Below are 22041 nucleotides of genomic sequence, written 5' to 3' on the forward strand. Positions count from 1 at the left end.
TTCCTTCTAAAGCGCAATTCAAGGGTGAACATAAGATTAAACGTGATCCTTTAGTTCAGATTTTTTTCTTATGCTTCTCACACGAACATTCACCATGTCTGATAAAATATTTGTATTTATCTGTTTAACATGATTATTTATTAGTACATTTTTTTTAATTTTAAGTACATACTGATTTCATATAGTCTCATGCCTTATAGAATACTACTAGTTACGAGACCTAACTAATTTATTGTCGTGTTTTTAATGAATTAACGTCAATATTCAAAATTAAACCACTTTTTAAATGCTAAAAAGTTAGAATGTAGCTCATATTTACAACAATACTTGCTATATTTATTTGAAAAAACATTTGGTTAAATATATGGATATATAAATCTGCTATTTAAATTTCAACTAATATCATGTAATCTTGAACAAAAATAACGTAATTTTAGTTTTTTCCATATTTAAAATGTTAAAAGTAATACGTTATTTATGAAACATATCAAAGTGGCATTTTATCGAACTTTTTCGTTAATATCATTTATTCAACACATAAAATATATAATATTTTCATTTATAAAACAATTTAATTCATACAAATAACCCCTAAATTAAAGTTATTTATATAATTAATAATATAGAAAATGCATTGATGATTGAATAGACTTTAATAAAATAACCTAATCCTAAGATTTAAATCGATTTAACCATAATGGTGGTGTTCGATTGGTTTGAGCTCAGACTTTAAAGATCAAAAGTGTCTGGAGGTCCCAAGTTTGAATCCATGAAGAAATAAAAATCCCCTTGTGGCTATAAAAGTTCAAATGCGGTGACTCTAGACTACCCTCGAAACAAATTGTCGTCCTAGGATTAATTGACTTACATAGCGGGTTAGATATCCAGGTTAATAAAAAAATCGACCTTTAAATAATCTGTAATTGATTATGATTGTTTGACAAGAAAACTAGATGCCTTATAATCCGTTTGTGTCTTGGAATCTATATGCCTATTAATTATGTTCTAAGGGGCTTATTTTTTTTTATTAACCTGGATATCCAATCTCAGGGCGATTACATGCTTTGTAGATAGCCTAGAGTCACCGTATTTGAACCTCCGTGGCCACAAGGGGATTTTTATTTTTTTTTGGATTTGAACTTGGGACCTCTAGGTACTTTTGACCTTTGGAGCCAAGTTCAAACCAATCAAACATCACCCTTATGGTTAAGGGCTTATTTATTTTTTACTACTAAATGAATATTTATTATTAGATAAAATAATAATAATATTATTAAAGAAAAGTATAATTTTGTTGGTCCACTCTCAAGTGTCGGGTTTGGTACCACTTATTTGTCAAAAGAAATGCATATAATATATGAGAATGAGATCACCAAAAACAAACCTACAAAAAAAGTGTTTCTTGCAATTGAAGTAATAAAATTCAATCAAACGTGGATGACAGAAATGATGATATGATATACATTTTTTTAGATGTTGGATTTCTTTTATAAGAAAATGAAAGTGACATGTATTATGCCTGAAATTGGAAGTTATATGTATCTTATATTACGAATTAAATATTTGTACACTGAAATTGGTTAGATAACATCTCTAACAGCTTCTTTAAAATAGAGAAAATAAAAAATGTTGGGATTTTGAACCAGTGTTTTATTTCAACGGTTTTCCCAAACTATCTCCAAAATGAAGAAAGTTTGAGAGAGAAGGGTTTTTTTTGTCTAAATTGTTTGGGCTTCGGAAACATCTCCAATCACCCTGCTGATAAAGAAATTTATTGTAACAGTTTAAATTAATAAACATTATTCATAATATTTTAAGATTAACATAAACAGTTAAGATAATTAAAAAATTACCCTATTTAATCTTTTCATGTAATTCTATTGCAGATTTATTCAAAACTTTGTTGGCCTTCAGATCAAACAATGTCAACGATACAATTCCGGTATCATCTTGAACTCTCATAGGAATTTTGAATCAAAATAGTTTTAATTTTAACATGAATATAATAGATATAGACAAACATTGTAAGGTAATTAGTACTTTGGCAAAACATTAGTGTTTTGCCCTTTGCATTTATCAGAATCACATTCAAATTTTTCTGTCTCTTCAACCTGACCTGAACCATCATTTTTGTCTGTGATAATGTACGTAGGTTGAATTTTTCTACTACACCTTTTGCAACCCATGTAGAGGGATGCTGGACGAGAAAATAAAGTGATTTGAATTTAAACTTAAAAGTAAATCTCGTTTTTTTGGATTACTATACACAATGGAAAAAAAAATTGAATTTAGAAATGAAACTATATCAATAATTAGTTAAAATGAAGTCAACCCTAGAATAAAACTGAATTTAGAAATGAAACTATATCAGTAAACTGAATTTAAACTAAGAAGTAAATCTCGTTTTTTTTCATGATTCAATTACCACATGAATTAATTAACCCAAAAATAAAATCAATTGCATCCTAAATCAGAGGGATTGAGTAAAATAAGATGACATGTGTCAATCAAATGATTCTAATTGAACTGTTAATGTAAATTGTGTCTAGATACGTGTTTAGGCGGAAAAACACTAAAATCGGCTCACCAAATGTCACTCCAATTATTTATTTATTATAAGTATAGATAGGGTTGTATTATGGTGAAGAAGAGAAGTTATAGTGAGAAGCGGAAGAAGAAATCTTCACTCTTGAATCAGTCATAATTGAATGTCAACACTAATAAGGTGCACTGAGATATATCAAATCAATTTCTTTCTAAAGCATAATCCATCTATAAACATAAGATTAAAATTGATCAAATATTCAGTTCTATTTTTATCATTCTCACCATAAATTCCCTTCTTATACGATAATTTAATAAGTTTCAAAAATATTAATTGCCATACTCTGCAAACAAAAGGCGCACTCTCTTCGCCATATATTTTTTAAATTATAAAAACCCATCGATATAAATCCTACACTAAGGTGGCGTTTGTTTTTTAAGAGGTGCTGAAGTCTGAAGTCAGAATTCACTTCTGAATTTTAAGAGGTGGTGCTGAAGTCTGAAATCTGAATCAGTCAGACTGTTTGTTTTTACGTCTGAAATCTGAAATCTGAATCAGTCATACTGTTTGTTTTTACGTCTGAAATCTGAAATCTGAATCAGTCAGACTGTTTGTTTTTACATCTGAAATCTGAATCAATTAAGACTGTTTGATTTTGTAAACTGACAGGTGGTGCTGAAGTCTGAAATMTGAATCAATTCATTTCAATTAAATTTAACTGAAATATCCAATCATTTAAACCATTTGTAAACTGCCATATATTTTTAACACATTCAAAATTTCAATTGAAATACGTCAATTGATTCAACACACAATAGAAAACACGAATAAAATCTTATAACAACTACAATCAATATTCATTTTGTAATTGTGTCGCAATTTCTTCTCTTAAACTAGCCATATATGTTTGGTCAGCGACACTCCCATGCGAAAGGGCATATGAAAGGGCATAGGGATATCGACCACAAACTATCTTAATTAACCAGATAGTTGAATCGAAAGGGCATATGAAAATTCATAGGGATATCGACCACAAACTATCTTAATCTATAACAAGAGATGTAGCAGTCTGAAGCTCATTCAAATAATTGATCCTGCATACATCTTTCCATACCACTTCAAAAACAATAAATCCATAAAGTATTCTATGCAACTGGCTATTTGCAAGCAAGGAAGTTTGGAGTTTCTTAACAGGTAGCAAGGCCCGTTTTCTTGAAAGTGTTGTTATTGACAACTATCTTTTCAACTTTTGGGTCTGGCTTGAAGCATTGGAACAACAATTGAGCTCACTGAACTCTGGATCCTCTTTACCTCCCACCTTTGTGAGATTTAACCTAATAGAACCAATTTCAATTTCCCAAATCCAAATCTATTTCAATATGTTGTTGTGGTTTGAGCTAATAGCCTCACAAGTACAAAAATTAAGACCAAGCTATCATCATATGTCAACTACAATCGAAGATGGCTTTGAATGTGTTCGATTTACAGAGAGCAGTTTTTGAATCCGGGTAAACGAATTGAATGATTTATGAATCAGGATAGATTGAGCGATAACCAACTAAATCGGATACAAGGTTGAGCGATTTAACACAGCTATTGAGCGATTTAGTTGAAATCAAAAGAAGACTGTTAATTGATGAACGATTTCCCTTGAACCCAGCTTAAATCGGACAGCAAGAACCTTGAGCGATTTATAAATCCGTTGAGCAAGATACTGTTGGTGAGCGATAAATATGGATATCTTAAATCGAGATGGATACCTTAAATCGAGATGGATACCTTAAATCGAGAAGACGGTAGAAGATGGTAGGCGCAGCAATGGAGAGCAACTGGAGATGAGCGACCGACTGGAGAAATGAGCGACCGACTGGAGAAATGAGCGACTGGAGATGAGCGACCGACTGGAGAAATCGAGGGCTTGAGAGTGCAGGCGGCGATGGAGANCGACCGACTGGAGAAATCGAGGGCTTGAGAGTGCAGGCGGCGATGGAGACCGACTGGAGATGAGCGAGTGGAGACCGATCGAGAGATGAATAATTCCAGCAACAGCGATGGAGAAATCGGGGCTTGAGAGTGCAGGCRGCGATGGAGAGGTTAGAGCGACGAGGAAGGGGAATCAAATTAAGAGGTTTTCAGAGTTAAATTTACATCTAACCGATTCWGACAAAATGAGACATTTTCAGCACTTAATTTATAAAAAAAACAAACGCACTTAATTCCTCTAGGTCTGAATCGGTCAGACTTAAGAGGCAATTAAGTGATTTTTTAGAAAAACAAACAGGGTCTAAGAGAGTCGATACTTTGTGTTTTTTTTTTTTTTTGCTATCAATATAATAATTTTATGTATTTATTATTTTTATTTATTTAAATGATAAAAACTTTATTACATTACTTTAAGAACATAATCCCCACTCCTTTTTTGTCATTTTATTCAGAAAATTAGAATATTATTTTAGTGATAATTTTTGTAATCTTATTTAATATATACCGATTATATAATATATATATACTATATTATAAAGCATTTGATAAAAACTATTAAAAACATTTTTTTATGCATGAAGTACTGTATATTAATGCATATTACTTAAAATTCAAGATTACAAATAAATTGTGCATAAATACAACTTATTTGTTTGAATTCGCGAAACTAACTGCGGATAAACATAATCAATTAGATGATAAACATCTCATTTTAAAATATAAAAAATCTAAAATATAATTAGAATAATTATCGAGTTCTAACAAAATAATTAATTATTATCTTTATAAGAAAATTATATTATTAAACCAAATATAAATTACTTCGTTATTNTAAACCAAATATAAATTACTTCGTTATTAAACCTAAATTAAATTATAATAAAAAATTGAATTAGAAAATTACACAAAAAATTATGAATTTTAAATAGTTAATTTGATACTAATATCGATATATTTTTATCAAACTTTTATGATATTTTCATATTTATATTTTATTCAAAATAAAAACATTATCATTTTTTCAAAATCACATAAGATCATACTATAACATCGATTGAGGTAAAAAATAAAATGAAATATTAAATCAAGATGTATATCGCTGCATTGCGCGAGTACCCTTCTAGTTATATTATAAAGTATTTGATAAAAACTATTAAAAACCATTTTTTATGTATAAAATACTGTTTATTGATGTATATTACTTAAAATTCAAGATTACAAGTAAATTATGTATAAGTTAACTTATTAAAGCTCTATGTTTAAATTCGTATAACTAACTATAGATAAACATAATTAAATACATGATAAACATCTTATTTTTAAATATAAAAAATCTAATATAAAATTAGGATAATTATTGAGTTCTAACAGAATACTTCGTACATAAAATAAAAATTTGAATTAAATTACTTCGTTACGTAAAATTAAATTATAATAAAAATTTTGATTTAAAGAAATTACACAAAACAAGAACTTTTAAATAGTTAATTTGATACTAATATCATATACTCTTTAATTTTTTTATGAATATTTAGAATTTATATTTCATTAAAAAATAAAAAATTATCGTTTTCTTAAAACCATATAATTGAGATGTGTCTTGATACATTATTCGAGCACCCTTCTAGTAAAATTTAAAATAAACAGTGAGTATAGATAAATTGTTAAACTATTTAATATCTTTGACCATTTTTATTCCAATTACAAAATTTCCATTATGTGTCTGCAAAATGCACCTTTACCTCCTAATTTTTATCTGATGCATTTTAAAGTCGATACATATTTTTTACAATTCCTAAAAGGGAATGCATATATCACTCCCAATAGAGTATCTCTAACAAATATTCAAAATGAAGGAAAAATATATTTTGGGGATTTTGAGGATGTTTTTTGCTTCATCAGGTTCTTCAAAACATTTCTCTAAATTTAGAGAACATCCCAAAAATTATTACAATGAGAGAGAAATATTATTCAATATATTTCCACCAATTGAAAATTTTGAAAATAAATATTTAGAGGAAAAAAAAAATATTTTATTAGATAAAATTAATATTTTAATAATATGATCAATGTTGTAATCTCCAAAATAGAGAATCTATTGAAGTTGAATGTATTTTGTTTTAGCTCTCAAAAAATATAATTGACACATTCGGTCTCAATCTCTCTACAAAAGCTATATTACAAAATAGCTAACAACTTTTAACATAAAAATCTTCGTACAACATATGAATACATATCAAGTATTCAGATACAAAAGAAGATTATGTTAGTCCAATAATCCATGCAAGCATAATATAACACTTCACGATTTTCCATTTCCTTTGTCCTTTAGCTGTGCCCGGCTTGTAATGCACATTTTAAAAAAACATAAAATGAGGATTAGATCTTGAGGTCTAGTGAGAAACCACTTTGATGCAATTACAGGGTGAATAATCACCAAATCACATTTTTTAACTTCATATTTGTAAAATAACGAATATACATTTATTTGATATAACAAACCTCATTTTCGCATTAAAATAATCAAATTACTTTATAAACACGTTCTAGTAAACATATCGCATTACATAGAAAAACGTATAATTTTCTCGAATCACATGATGAGACAACCCATCTCCTCGCAACACATGGGTGCAAGAACATCAACTCATCGCATCACACGCGATAAACCCAACTTGTTGCATCATATGGGTGAGACAAGTCAACTTGTCGCATCACAAGGATGCAACAAAACTCATTCCTCGCATCATATTGGTGCAATAACCACACTTCATCGCATTAATAAGATGCGACAACTTGAAGCCATCACATCACACATATGCGACAACCTTAAGTCATCGCATCATAAGGATGCGATAATTATGAATGTTGATCAAAACCTAGATTTTGTAACTCATGATTTTGCCACCTTTATACTGATATATACTTCTCCTTGATATGTCATCCTTATAACCAAAATACACTTCTCCTTGATATGTCACTCTTATTCCCACAATGATATAATCATAACAAAAACCCACAATTGCTAATTATCACATCGAAAACAGTTTTATAATTGGCAACTCATATAAAGAACCATACGATTCTACACCCAGTTTCCAATTAAGTAAAGATGGTAAGAATTTGAACTCATATTATGTGTTTACGTAGATGAAGATGATACAAGGTTGACTTAATCACAGCACAACTTCAAATAAAAATCACAGAATCAACTCCCTACTAGCTTCCCCCTTTCCAATTCTGTTTTCCCTCGCACAAAGAACACCCACACATAAAAACTTAATTACCTTTTTCTTCTTTATAAATACCATTCCAATGAGATGATGGAATTATCTCATATTAAAAGAAATTAACAGATGGTGGTGGGATTGCTTTTTAAATTGATTTAAACATATAAACACATTAAACCCATCTACTTTCCACCTTTTTTTCAAAAATAACCTGAACTTTATAACCGAAAAACCCAGTTATCACACACTATGACGAAACAATTCTCATAATACACTTCATATGATTATATTCAATTTTTCACATATTTTTTTTTATGATTTTGAACCAATTACGAAGTTTGATATAATAAAAGATTGATATATAAGACTTATTWTATATATATATATATATATATATATATATATATATATACTAGGTTCGATCCCGTGTATTACACGGGGTAATTTAAAAAAATTAAATCATGCCAGGAACTTATCTTACAAATATGAATGCTCATCGAAAATACGATGCTACTTCAGACTTGTACTATTGAAATAACTCTGAAGTATAACTCTGAAGAATAACTCTGAAAAATGACTCTTTAGACTTGAATTTAGAAATGAAACTATATCTATACTTAGTTAAAATGAAGTTAACCTTAGAATAAAATTAAATTTATAAATGAAACTATATCAGTAAATTTAGAATAACTCTTCAGACTTGTACTCTTTAAATAACTCTGAAGTAAAACTCTTCAGATTTCAGAGCTCTTTATAGGCAAGCCAAATGCTCTGCATACACTATGCAGAGGCTCTACATGCACTATGCAAAGGCTCTATATGGTGCTCCTCCTAGAAAATAAGACTTCATAGTTCAGGTGAGCTAACTCTGAAGAATAACTCTTCAGACTTGTACTTTGGAAATAACTTTGAAGTAAAACTCTGAAGAATGACTCTTCAGACTTATATTCTTGAAATAACTGTGAAGTATAAAATCAATCCCACTAAATCAGAGTTCAGACTTCTAAGTCTGAAAAAAAAAAGACTTCAGAGTTCAGACTTCAGAGTTCGGGTGAGCTAAGTCTGAAAAAGAAGACTTAAGAATTCGAGTGAGCTAACTCTGAAAAATGATTCTTCAGAATTGTACTCTTCAAAATTGTAGAAGACATCAGAGTTCAGACTTCTAAATCTGAAAAAGAAGACTCCATACTTATTTTTCTAAGTCTAAAACAAAAGACTTCAAAGGTCAGATTTCTAAGTATGGGAAATAACTTTGAAGTGTAACTTTGAGTTGTTATATAATCTGGAAAATAACTCTGAAGCACAAGAGTTCAAAGTTGTGTTCTAAGTCTGAAAAATAACTCTGAAGCACAAGAGTTCAGAGTTGTCGTCTAAGTCTGGGAAATAACTCTGAAGAATACTTCACATAGTACAAACTTCACAGTTCAAACTTCTTAATTGGCATTTCTTCATTCAGACTTAGAAGTCTGAATAGGAGTTCGAAGTTAAATGACTAAGTCTGAACAAAAAGGCTTCATAGTTCAGACCTCTAAATCTGGAAAATAATGAACCAGACTTTACGCATATAAGTATGTACAAAAATTTTGAAGTCTACAGAATTCTAAGTCTGAAGTTTTCTGACTGAAAAATAAGAAACCAGAGTCTGTCTCTAAGTCTGGAAAAGAAGGTATCAGTCTATGCCTCTAAGTCTGAAGAAGACTTTAGAGTGATCTCTAACTCTGGAAAAAACACTTCATGATCCCGGCTCTTTGTTTACCTTATCATAATTACTTATACTTCTAAGTTTGAAAAAGGACGAACCAAAGTCTATGCCTCTAAGTCTGAAGAAGACTCTAGAGTGATCTCTAACTCTAGAAAAAATACTTCAAAGTTCAGGCTCTTTGTTTACCCTTTTCATAATTAGTTATTTTGTAACTCTGAAAAAAAAGACTTCAGAGTTCAGACTTCTATGTCTGGAAAAGAAGGAATCATAGTTTATGCCTCAAAGTCTGAACAAAAAGGGTTCAGAGTTCAGACTTCTAAGTCTGGAAAAGAATGAACCAGAGTTTGTCTCTAAGTCTGAACAAAAAAGGGTTCAAACTTTATTCATATAAGTCTGAACGAAAAGTTTGAAGTCTACAGACTTATAAGTCTGGAAAATAAGGAACCAAAGTTTGTCTCTAAGTCTGGAAAAGAAGGGACCAGTCCATGCCTCTAAGTCTGAAGAAGAATTCAGAGTGATCTCTAACTCTGGAAAAAATACTTCATAGTCCAGGCTCTTTGTTTACCTTATCATAATTACTTATTTTACCCTGGTAACAAAGTAAATCCCGTATCGTACGGGTATTAGTTAAAATACGAAATAAAAGAATGGCATCCTAATTTGATGGGATTGATTGAATAAAGGGATATATGTCAATGAAATAGGCCTATTTGAACCACTAATGTAAATTGTGTCTAGATACATGTTTAGGCGGAAAAACAAGATAACTGACTCATCAGAAGATGACACGTGTCACCCAATACACTTATTTATTATATGTATAGATATATATTAAAAGAACAACCAGTAATGATAGGGTGGATTTATATATCAAAGATAATATTGATTTTTATTAATTTAATATATAAATATAATCATCAACTCATTTAACTAACTTTAATAATTAAAAAAAAAATATTATTGCATGGTATCAAACACTAGCAAGATATAAAAACTCGACGTCCCTTGACATTGTGAAGGGCGTCTGGCTCTAACATTCTTTACATTATGAAAATGACAAGCATTTAAGGGACCTATTTGTCATTAATGAAACTAAAAGGGCTCAAAACAATCGAAGTTTTCTTTCCGGTCATCCCTGAGGATGTCGACCTATATGATCAAGTGAAGGTTAAATGAAAGATCCTGTCTATGGCGGATGAGAAGATGATTCGAAGTGAAGCTAGTAGTAGTAGAAGCAACAGCAACAATGGTAGAGGCGAGAGTGTTGTCTTCGACGTTGGTCGAGGGAGGAGATCTTGCGGTTATTGTAAATCCAGTTCATACACCAGTATAACTCACGGTAAGTTAGTTCCCCAACTTTTAGTATTTGATTACACATAGATGCTTAGATAATTAGGAGTGCAGTCTATGATCTCTAGGTTTGATGTAGTTTTGAAATACGTGTTTTGATTTGGTTCCGTACTCTCTGATCGTATAATTCTGTTTGCTGATGAAGGAATCGTTCAGTAGAATTTGAGGAGAAGAATGAATCGAAATTATATTTGAACAAGAGCTAAAATAAACACTCCGTTCAATGATTCAATCCCAAAAATAGAGCCTGGCTTCAAGTTTAACGAACTTTTCAATATTAAAAATTGATGTGAATTCTACGTCACCCTTTGATTTTTTCGGTAACTGCATACAAGCTTTCTAACAGGTATATAACTAGTAGAAAATTGTTGGTGAATACATCTATAATCTCTTTATGGGGAAGGATAGTATAAACTCGCATCATGGTTTAATCATCAATTTCACCATCTGAGTACACGAATATGTGATGGTACTTTACTACTATACAAGGTTGGTTATCTACACACCTTTTTGTGAAACAAGACCAATCTGCAATCTTTTCTGGTTACTAAATTTTACTCTCTCCGTCCATAGTAAATGAGTTTACTGCTCGAAACGTAGACATAAAGCAAAGTATTTGTTGTTCTGAGGTGTAAATCACTATACCACAGATCACTTTTTTGTGGATGATGCAATTGTATGTGTTGAATCATTTTTGGAATTGGAATAGAAGATTATGATGACACAATTATTAGGGAAGTCTTTACCCACTGAGCTAGCCTGTCGTGCGTGTCCACTATGCTAAAAGTGATAAAACCCTCCATTCCTCTCATTTTAACCATTTCGGCATGAGTATTGTCACCTTGGACCAAAGAACTATATTTGTCCATTAATGTACATAATCTTTTGAAATGTAGCTTTAAAAGGTACCTTAGATGTTGTAGCTTTTATGAACTTACCCTGGAGCGAACATTGTGCAACACGTATAGTTTAATCAGCAATACTCTGTATAACAATCACTAAATAAAAGAATAGTTTGGAGGTTTCCATCTTAACTAACCTAGCCGAATTTAAGAAAAAAAGCAGCAGAACGCTGGAGAAAGAACGTAAAGGTTGGGCTGGAAGAAAGAAGCTATCTACTAACTATACTGTACATACCATATAGAAGATGAATGAAATGTAAAAGAAGTAGCATGCTTACAGATGAATTTAACATAAAATCTGAAACTCTCTTGGTTTACCCTGGAGGCATACCCAGAGGTTGCGGAGCTTGCTCTCGCACCAGTATTGCTGATGATTGGTTAGCTCATTAATTTCATCAACATAGTACATGTCTGTAATAGGAGTTGCAAGATTAGTTCTGTATCCTTTTATCAGATAGTGTAATCTTTTATTTTTATGCTTCTTACATAAATTTTAAATGTTATGGTTTTAATGGGAACCACCAGTCATTTATAGAGGAATAATTATTACGATTTGCTACTGTTTGATGGGATTTTTTTAAGGTGCCACTCGTTTTTGTCAAATCATTTTATGTTTGTATGATTAACTTCCAATGAACTAGTATTTCAGTATACTTGCCTCAGTCGTGTTTTGTGAATAAATTCTCTTTTGCTAGTTTTGGATGTTCTTTGGCAGCAAAAGATTTTAGTGACATCAAGGATAACCTCGTGCACCTTTTTGTAGGTAAAAGTGTATTGGATTTCCTTTTGTTTCACTATTAAGAGTTAGCTCCTTAATAAAGCATTATACCAGTTAAGCCAACTTAAATGTTATACTCTCTGTGTTCCATAAAAAGGACACTCTTTGACTTCTACTGTTAAATGGGTCAACTTCTAATTGATAGGAAATCTAATTCCTTTACGTACTTACAAAGCAACTAGACAAAATGCTGGCACTAAATCTGTAAGAAAATTCATATGGAGTTATAGTCGTAAAGTATCCAGTTTAACACCAAACTCAAGCTTTGTCTCGTCTCCTGAAATGTACAGAATATTGATTTGGAAAAGGGACAGATTCTGAAATATACGTAAGTCATAGTTTTTTTTTACTTGGGGTTGGGGGTTTTAAGAAACATAGAAGGTATAAGGTAATGAAAAGGGCTTGAAGTTGTTTTTTCTTCTGGTCATCCGTCACAGTTAATAATCAAGCATTAAGATGTGGGTCAGAAAGTTCTGTATAGTCAGGGGTAAGTAATATCACTTCTCATAGCTTCTGTCAACAGACATGTTTCTCTCTTTTCACACAAACACACACATGTTAAGGGTCTATCAACGAGTACTCGTTTTGGATATAGTAAATTCCAGGTTGTGCAGTTGGAATGGAGATGAACAGATAAAAAAAGCTAAACTCAAAGCATGATATGGAACTACACCCTTATATTAATTTATGACTATTTCTCATGTCTCCATATTATCAAGACAATTTCAAGTTCTAATTTTGATATGTTTCTATAATTTGGTTGTTTCACTATTTACAATGGAAGGTGCTCTCTTATCATGATACAACAATAGATTTATGATACAACAATTTCATCAGTATAGAACGGCATCCTGGGAATCGGAGGGTTTTCCTGTATCAATACTTCTTTATGCTAGGATAGTACTGGTTAGAATGTTTGATAGTTCATAGGTACTCCCGTTCAGGTTCCATAAACCAAGGTCCTTTTCATCCCTCCGGAACTTGGTACATTTAAAACATAATAATTTATTTACATGCATTTCTCTTATAAAATTTTGATTATTGATTTTGCAGATTTAAGGGCACACAGTCTGACAGTTTATGACTATCAAGGTTGGTGTGTGTACTTTTCGCATGCTGGTTATTATTATTATTATCAGAAATGTTATGTCCTGCAGCTGGTTCATGATACTTGTAGAATTGCTACAAAAGACTTCCTCTGTGCTTGTCTCTCTCCCTCTACGTCAGAGACACAGTACATGCATGTCTGACAAATACGAAGTTCATGAAAGAACATGAAAAGGATAAATATCTAGTGATTCTTTAAAACTATCATGCCATGTATTCTTCTTCTTTCTTTAAGCTTACAAAACCATAGGAGGAACATAAAACTGGTGTTGGATGCACTTTCTCTTGTCATTGCATACCAACTGCCTGTCATAGTTGATTGCTAGATTGTACTCCTTAAGGCCTGTACTCTGTGAGGAATATCAGAATTTTGTATGGTTAAATGCATTTTGTATTACAGTTTTCTTTGAGGTTGATGCAATAGCTTGATTTATGTCACATTACTGGAAACACAATGGACTTTGAAGTTGATTACCTGTGTTTAAAGCTATGGTGGTGAGAAATCACAGATCCTTCCGTGTCTGCAGAACATCTCCAATTATGATCCTTCTGTCAAATGAAAATTGCACCAATCACTTTTGGCATGCAACTTTAGCAGCTTATCTAGTTTAAGTTCTTGTTGATCTTTCTACAGAACATCTCCAATTATCACTCCCTCTGTCAAATGAAGTATTGTTTGTCCCAATTTAAAGTATTTAATTGGGAAAACATTAATCGGATTAAATCGACTGTATAGCATTTTCATGGGACAGAGGAAGTAATAGAAAACTTCCTAATGGTAAACTTTTTGGTTTGCATTCAATCCATTCATGTCGTCCTCATCAGTTATGTCACCCAGTTCCTAATTATCCATTTGGGATTTCGATATGAAGATTTTGAGAAATTTACACATGTTAATTTACCATCAACTTTTGATGGAAGTTGTTACAAAGCAACCTTTTTTTTTGTGGTAGGCAGACTAGAGTTATAAGAATGGTTAACATTAAAAACTCTTGGTTTTTTTATTTACAAAGAAAATTTATGCACAGCCTTATTTTGGAACATCTCTATTATTTTGATAGGCTTTCTTGACAAAGGTTGGAGGAGAGCTGGCTGCTTACTTTACAAACCTGAGATGGAAAAAACATGTTGTCCATCTTACACAATACGTTTGAAGGCGAGTGATTTTGTTCCTTCCAAAGAGCAAGTCCGAGTAGCTAAACGGATGCAAAGGTGTCTTCATGTGTCCCTGGTTTCTAATGTTAACTTCAAATAGATTTGTTAAGCTATGAGAAACTCCTATAGTATACACTTTTTTGGAACTTCAATAGCATATGCTGATATACACTGGTTAACTGAATTGCAGGTTTATAGATGGTACACTGAATGTAAAAAAACCTTGTGAACTTGTTGAGATTTTTTCATCAACCGGTCCATGCAATCTTTCCAACAGTGAATGCAGAAGTTCAGTACATAGAAACTTCTTGGCAGATAATGGAGTACAGAAGAACATCCTTGAGCAAGTGACCCGCCGTTTGTCTGACCAGATTGATTCTGTTGTACATACATGCATAAAGCAAGGTAAGTTTCCTCCTGATATTCAATATCCTAAAGCGTCCGTCAAAAGTGTTGCACCAGCCACAAGGAAGTTACTAGCTGAAGGATCAGAAGATCTTTTGTATTCCAGCAACATTTCTTTTCAGATTGCTGCTGCTCTAAGACGAGCCAATAAGGATGCCGATTTGTCAAAATCAACCGACAATTGCACAGAAAAAAGCAATAGGTGCCGAGATCCTAACCCGAAATTTATTGCTGATGAGCTGTCAAGTCATTTAAGTAATTTAGTGCCAGCTTTTGGTTTCTCCATAAAAGCCTGCAATGGACACATAAATTTCTATTCTACGGAAATACAAGCTCAGCCAGATGTAGTAGTTGGAAAGGCTTCAATTTCTAAAGACTCATCCACAGGCAATGGTAACAAAAGCTGTTCTTTAGACTTTGCTGGAAAATTCCAGGCTAAAGGACCAAACCTTGAAATCCGTATGAAAAAGTCCAGTTTTGATCCAGAAGAATATGCATTGTATAAGAGATACCAGATCCAAGTGCATAATGATGCACCAAATCATGTGACCGAAAGTTCTTACAAGCGATTCCTGGTGGACAGTCCATTAGTCTTTGTACCATCAAGCCGAGATAGCACCTCTCCTCCTTGCGGATTTGGTTCTTTCCATCAACAATATTTGATCAATGGCAAGCTAGTTGCTGTTGGTGTTATAGATATTCTCCCGAGATGTTTGTCGAGTAAATATTTGTTTTGGGATCCGGATCTTGCCTTTTTGTCGCTTGGTAAGTACTCGGCACTACAAGAAATAAATTGGGTGTTAGAGAATGAAGGCCATTGTCCTAGCCTACAGTATTATTATCTTGGCTACTATATTCACTCCTGCAACAAGATGAGATACAAAGCAGCATACCGTCCATCTGAGCTTCTCTGTCCTCTTCGTTACCAGTAAGTTATTGTTTATGTCTTAAGAAAGATATGCAACTATTTTTTCCAAAAGAAAAAGATATGCAACTATTTTTTCCAAAAGAAAAAGATATGCAACTATAGTAGGAAAATTTCGTTGTCTCTAAAATCTGCTATAACCCAACTGTCATGTTTGGCAATCTAAGCTAGCTTATTTTTTAGCTTATTGAAAAAGCCCAGTCTGGTTAACCAATAAGCTCGCGGGATTTTCTTCATTTTTTTTAATTATGCCCCATATTTCCAATTAATTTGTCAACGTATCCTTTATTTCTTTTAGGTCATATCCTCTAGCTTATCTGTTAATTTTATAGTTAGTTTATCTGTCAACATCTAGCTTATAATTTGCCAAAAACATAGCCAAACGTAACTCGTGAATATGCCCATGGACGGACCTACCATGGTGATTACGGTGGCACGTTCCACCGTATTATTCCTCCGTTGAAGGGTAAAAAATTTAGGTTCGTGAAAGGTGTAACTGTATTAATTTGTTGTGTGTCACCGTATGTATTTTGAAACTACAATGAGAACAAGTTTTATTTGGTAGAGTTGGTTTGCAAGACTTTTATTCCACCCCAACCCAAGTTCGAATCTTGTTAGTATCATTTTCTTAGTCAAATAGTGTCACCGATTGAAAAAAATTCCGTATATTTTTTTCTTATAGTCAAACGATGCCACTATTTGAAATTTTTTCTCTATAGTTTTTTCTTATAAGTCAAATGATACTACCATTTGAATTTTTTTTGGGTCCGTCCCTGAATATGCCCGTGTTATAGGACTGTGTATGCTGAGTTATATTTAGCTCGAAGGTTACAAATAGATCCAAGATGGATTCTCGATTTCTTCAATGAAGTATATATCTTGTGCGTGCAGGTGGGTTCCATATGATATTGCAAAGAGGCTACTTGATAGAAAACCGTATGTGGTACTATCTGACTTTGCCACCTTGCAAAATGAGGAGCCTTCGTCACATGCATTTGAAGAGAATATGGGACAAGAAGACGAACCTTGCCCAGAAGAATCAAATGACATTCCTATTGATGATGATGAAGAAATGTCTGAAATTGATTTTGAACATTCAGATGATGGATCTGAACCAGAAACCACGGCCCCCACAGAAACAAGAAAAGAAGATATCAGTAACGACGTTATTGGTTTGAACGGAATGCATAAAGATACAAGGGACCCTTCTACCACAGTTAACATTTTCATTCTTCCTGCTCCTGCATATTGGTTACGTCATTATAGGGCATTAGTTAAAAAATCAAAGAGGAAAAGTACACCAACCGTCCCTGTGGTTTGCTCAAACACCACCAGTTGTCACTGCAGTTTTGAAATTACACCAGACCCCCCATCGTTTCAATTTGCTTACACCATTCACCCCTGCCTCTAATGGGCGTTAAGTTGGGGGGCATTTTGGTGATTTTGGTTAGACCGGCAAAAACCATATTTTTTGAGGTTTCTTTAACCGGTAACCTTTGTGTGTTTGCCAAAGTAATTCCATAAACCCTAAAATAACTTGGTAACATTTAAGCTCTTCTACCGAAACCGGTGAAATCACGTGCTAATAAGGTTTAATTTAATAAGATGACATATAAAGTTGAAGCCTTACTATAATTAGCAAATTTGTGTATTAGTGATCAAGGGAGAGACTCGAGGGACTGCCACAATGATTGAGTGAAAAATTGGTGCTAGGTGATCGACATTTCTCTTCATCTCTGTTACGCCCCAAGCACAAAGCAATATGCTGGATCAGTAACTTTTAATCCAATTTAAAACCATGGTGGAACTAAATCTACTGTTCTACGCATGTGGGATTGGTTGTTACATCTCCGTCTACAGCTTTTGTGGGCTGGAATTTGTAAAAGATGTTCTTGAATGATCTTTCAAAATTCCGGTATATGATTATTTTTGTTTGTTTTAAGGATATACAATAAGCTTTAGGAGCAAAAGAAAGGCAATATTTGGAAAGTCAGTTGCATAGACACTTGAGAGTTATGGGTATGGATGTGTCTGCGCGAATGGTGTATTCTCTTGGCTGATATCATTTTGCTTGTTCAGTTAGAGGCAAGTATGCTCCCTTTTGGGGAGATGGAAACCCTTTTTACATGAAGATTGTTTCTTTTTTTATTTTTCCGGGTAACCGGGGATTTCTGGTCCAGCTTAGGTGCATTAATTAATCCCTTGAGCTAGGCATGGAAATTGGCCCCGACTTGTCGGGGAACCCGGTCCACCCACCCCGGTCGAGGACGGGGATTCCCCGTTAAACCGGGTCTCGGGGACGGGGATCCCCGTTTGGCTCAAACAGGGGATGAGGACGGGTATCACACTCCCCGTCCCGCCCCGTACCCGTATATATATTAATTAATAAATTATATTATATATTATTTGTTTCTATTAAATCGATAAATGGTAATTTCTATTTCAATATATTTTGGATATTACTATACGTGGTTTTGGATATTACTCAATATGTTTTGGTACATGTGACGTTAATTTTTTTAGATTAAGTTTATTTATTTTTGTTTTCCATTGTTAATTACTATATAATGATGTATATTTTTTGTATTAAATTAAATTCCTTTTGATTTATTGGAAAAATGTGATATTTAAACATGTGTAGCGTCTCACACATTTGATTTAATTTTTTTTATACAAACATGAAAAAAAATCCCCATTTCCCCGTTGGGGACGGGGATGTGATCAAATTCCTCAGTGGGGATGGGGACGAGGACGGGGACGAAGGCAAATATCAGGGATCGGGTCCCCATCCCATCCCATCCCGCCCCATCCCTACCTTGAACGATCACAAATGATCTTAAAGTCATTAGGCATGGGAATGGGGTAGAGACCTCAATCCCCGTCCCCGTCAGGGAATATAATTACATCCCCATCCCAAACAGGAACGGGGAACCCCTATGGGGTTATGAGGATTTTTTTTTCTTCCGTTTATGTAAGTTATTTTAAATTAAAAATGTGAGATATTATAAATGATTAAATCTCAAATATTTTCAATAAACCTAAAACCAAAAATGAATTTAATTTAATACAAAAAAACTATAACCTAAAACAAAAAAAAAATCAATTTAATCCAGAAAAACTTGAAGTCACATGTACCAAAGGATATTGAGTAATATAAAATCATATTGAGTAATTGTATTTTGACTTGACATCCAAAATATTACATATTAACATCCAAAAAATAACAATTTTAGATCATAAACCTAGTTAGGAAATATGAAATTATGAATTACCGCTTTAGTTGAAATAAATAATAAATACACACACACACACACATATATATATATATATATATATATGTGTGTGTGTGTGTGTGTGTGCGCGTGTGCATATATATATAGAGGCGGGATCAAATGAAAACCGTCTAATTCTTAAAAACCGTGTAAACTAATTTTGACCAATAGGAAAATTCTTTTTTTTTTCTTAATTAAATTTAATCATTAAGGATAGATTTGTCATTTACATTGTTTTCTATTAAATATGGAAGTTATTAATAAATCTTAATTAAGGTAACATAATAAAATTATAAATGCTAATATTTAAATGTTTATTTAAATTATAATTTTAAATATTGAATATTGTTATTTGGTTTCTCGGTTTATTAGTGGTAATAATATGAAAATCGAAAATTATTATATTTATTAATCCACAAAATCAGTAACAGATCCAAACAAATATTCATGAACCGATAAAAATATAATCAGCTGTAAAATAGATTCATATTAGATTTATTCATGAAAACGTTCATTGAGGAGCTTGTTTTATGAAACGTATGCAGATTGGTTCGTGAAAACGTTCATTGAGGAGCTTGTTTTAAGAAACGTATGCAAATTGGTTCGTGAAAACGTTCATTGAGGAACTTGTTTTATGAAACTTTTGGGGATGAACTGGTTGCGTAATATAATATTCTTGCATAATCTTGTTTTCTTATCAATAATATTTGATGAAATTGTTTCATTTTGTTTTATTTTTTTGGATGATTTTGTTTACTTAATGGTTAACAAAGCATGTAATGGTAAATGCATTGACTCTGAAACGTGTTCGTATTGGAAGAAATTGGCTGATGAAATGGTTGCATGAAGAAATTGGATAATCTTGTTTGCTTAACAACAATTATAGATGAAATTGTTTCATTTTTAAGAAAGTAAAACCATTTCATAATTGTTAAGAAAATGTTGTGTAATTAGCGAACAGTGAAACCATTTCATAATTAGATTGAAACAGATCCATCTACTACTAACATGAAAATGATAAATGTCTCATCTAGCATTACGTTGATTTGTGTATTGATGAAACTATGAAACGTGTTCGGATTGCAAAAACTTTGTCGATGAAATGGATGCATAACGACAGAGATACCATTTCATAATTGTTAAGAACATGTTTAATTAGCAAATAGTGAAACCATTTCATATTAGATTGAAACAGATTCATCTACCGGAAACTTGAAAATGACAAATGTCTCATCTAACATTATGTTGATTTGTGTATTGATGAAACTGTGAAACCATTTCGTTAATGAAATGTAGTAGTAAATTATTATTATTATTATTCAAAAGATTTCATTATGTTAAATTGATTATAATGTGTTTTACTTTTATTATTGATCTATTTTAATGATGAATGTTATTTTTTTAATAATATTTGAACATAAAATTAATATATTATTTTACAAATGATTTTGTTTCATTAGTATTACAATATACATGATATGGTTGACATTAATATCACCACTATCAAAGTTACCATTTTGCCCTTTTTGGGATTATAAAATAATTTTTTATTTTTTTAATTTCCTAATATAACCTAAACTAATCTTGACCATTGATCAAACAAATGGATAAATGAGATTGGTTTACATGGTTTACACAAATAAGAGCGATTTTCATTTGATCGCTACTCTATTAATATATATATATATATATATTAATTAATTAATAGAGGAGCGATCAAATGAAAACCGCTCTTGTTTCCTTTTCGTTGCCTGCTTTTTAATTTTGTACTTCTCATAGAAGTTTGATGGGATGTACAAAAGTAGGGTTCTAAAGGGGAAGCTATTAGGGTAGTGGTTTTAATTTTAAATGTGATTATTTAAATAGATTACTAAAATAAATAAAACAAATATATAGAAATATTATATTGGTCAAGTGGGGTAGGTTCGAACGAGAAATTAAATGTTTTCGAAAAAACGAAAAGTTTCAATATCATATATGATTACATGTGTAATGCACAAGCTTAATCATATGATTGAACACATGTTGCATTGACAACACATAAACGCTTGATCATATATGATTAACTTTTTTCTCTTCTCGTAAAATATTTAACTTCTCGCATGATTCTTCCTTTAATGAAGTGATCTGTCAAAAAAAATGTATGTAACTAATTTATATAATTGGAACACATATGAGTTTTTATTTTCTGAATGCATCAATGACATTTCAATTATTAATATCGACAAAAATATGGCTTTTAATGTAAATGACCATTCAATGATTCAATCTATATCTATGTCTATATTTTTATAAAAGTAAGATGTTGAGGTAGTGATGTGACATTTTTAGTTAGATATTGAATGGGGAGTGCTAATGACACCCCCTTTGATGTCAGAATCAGGTCATTCAAGCATTGAGAATGTAAAAAACATGTATTGATGTTGATGTGTGTGAAGAAGAAATTCATGGATATGGGTGCATTAAGCAATACATAGGAGTGCATTTAGCCCACCCCTATTAAATTGTTATGGGTTTTGGTTAAATCCCAAAGTAAATGATACATCAGAAAAGGGATACATAAGTAGATGCGTTTCAAAATTAAATGACTTCAAATAACAACACTCTTGTAAATTACGACAAGGGTACTTACGAAATGCAGTGAGATACATCTCGATTTTAATGTTTTGTTTTATTTTTTATCCGTC

General features: G+C 32.0%; 1 protein-coding gene across 3 annotated transcripts; it reads left to right on the top strand.

The window, feature by feature from the left end:
• The first annotated feature begins 10648 nt into the window (after positions 1 to 10648).
• On the top strand, positions 10649 to 18195 carry LOC112524105 (arginyl-tRNA--protein transferase 2-like). Of its 3 annotated transcripts, none has more exons than XM_025133755.1 (6): positions 10649 to 10799; positions 13544 to 13582; positions 14659 to 14809; positions 14943 to 15157; positions 15245 to 16085; positions 16974 to 18195. In XM_025133755.1, exons 1-6 carry the CDS (start codon positions 10649 to 10651, stop codon positions 17491 to 17493), a joined length of 1917 nt encoding a protein of 638 aa, XP_024989523.1. In that variant the 3' UTR covers positions 17494 to 18195. The 3 variants fall into 3 exon arrangements, with proteins under 3 accessions (XP_024989523.1, XP_024989524.1, XP_024989522.1); XM_025133756.1 differs by having other exon boundaries at positions 15248 to 16085; XM_025133754.1 differs by having other exon boundaries at positions 14943 to 16085.
• Positions 18196 to 22041: the final 3846 nt, after the last annotated feature.

The sequence above is a fragment of the Cynara cardunculus genome (assembly GCF_001531365.2).
Source record: "Cynara cardunculus var. scolymus isolate 2C chromosome LG 13, CcrdV1, whole genome shotgun sequence".
NCBI classification, from domain to species: Eukaryota; Viridiplantae; Streptophyta; class Magnoliopsida; order Asterales; family Asteraceae; genus Cynara; species Cynara cardunculus.

What these genes read in the sequence shown, in the direction of transcription:
- LOC112524105 (XM_025133754.1), top strand. Translation starts at nt 10,649, where the DNA reads ATGGCGGATGAGAAGATGATTCGAAGTGAAGCTAGTAGTAGTAGAAGC. An exon ending in GTAGCTAAACGGATGCAAAG is followed by an intron (nt 14,810 to 14,942) that starts GTGTCTTCATGT and finishes ACTGAATTGCAG; the next exon opens with GTTTATAGATGGTACACTGA. An exon ending in CTCTGTCCTCTTCGTTACCA is followed by an intron (nt 16,086 to 16,973) that starts GTAAGTTATTGT and finishes TTGTGCGTGCAG; the next exon opens with GTGGGTTCCATATGATATTG.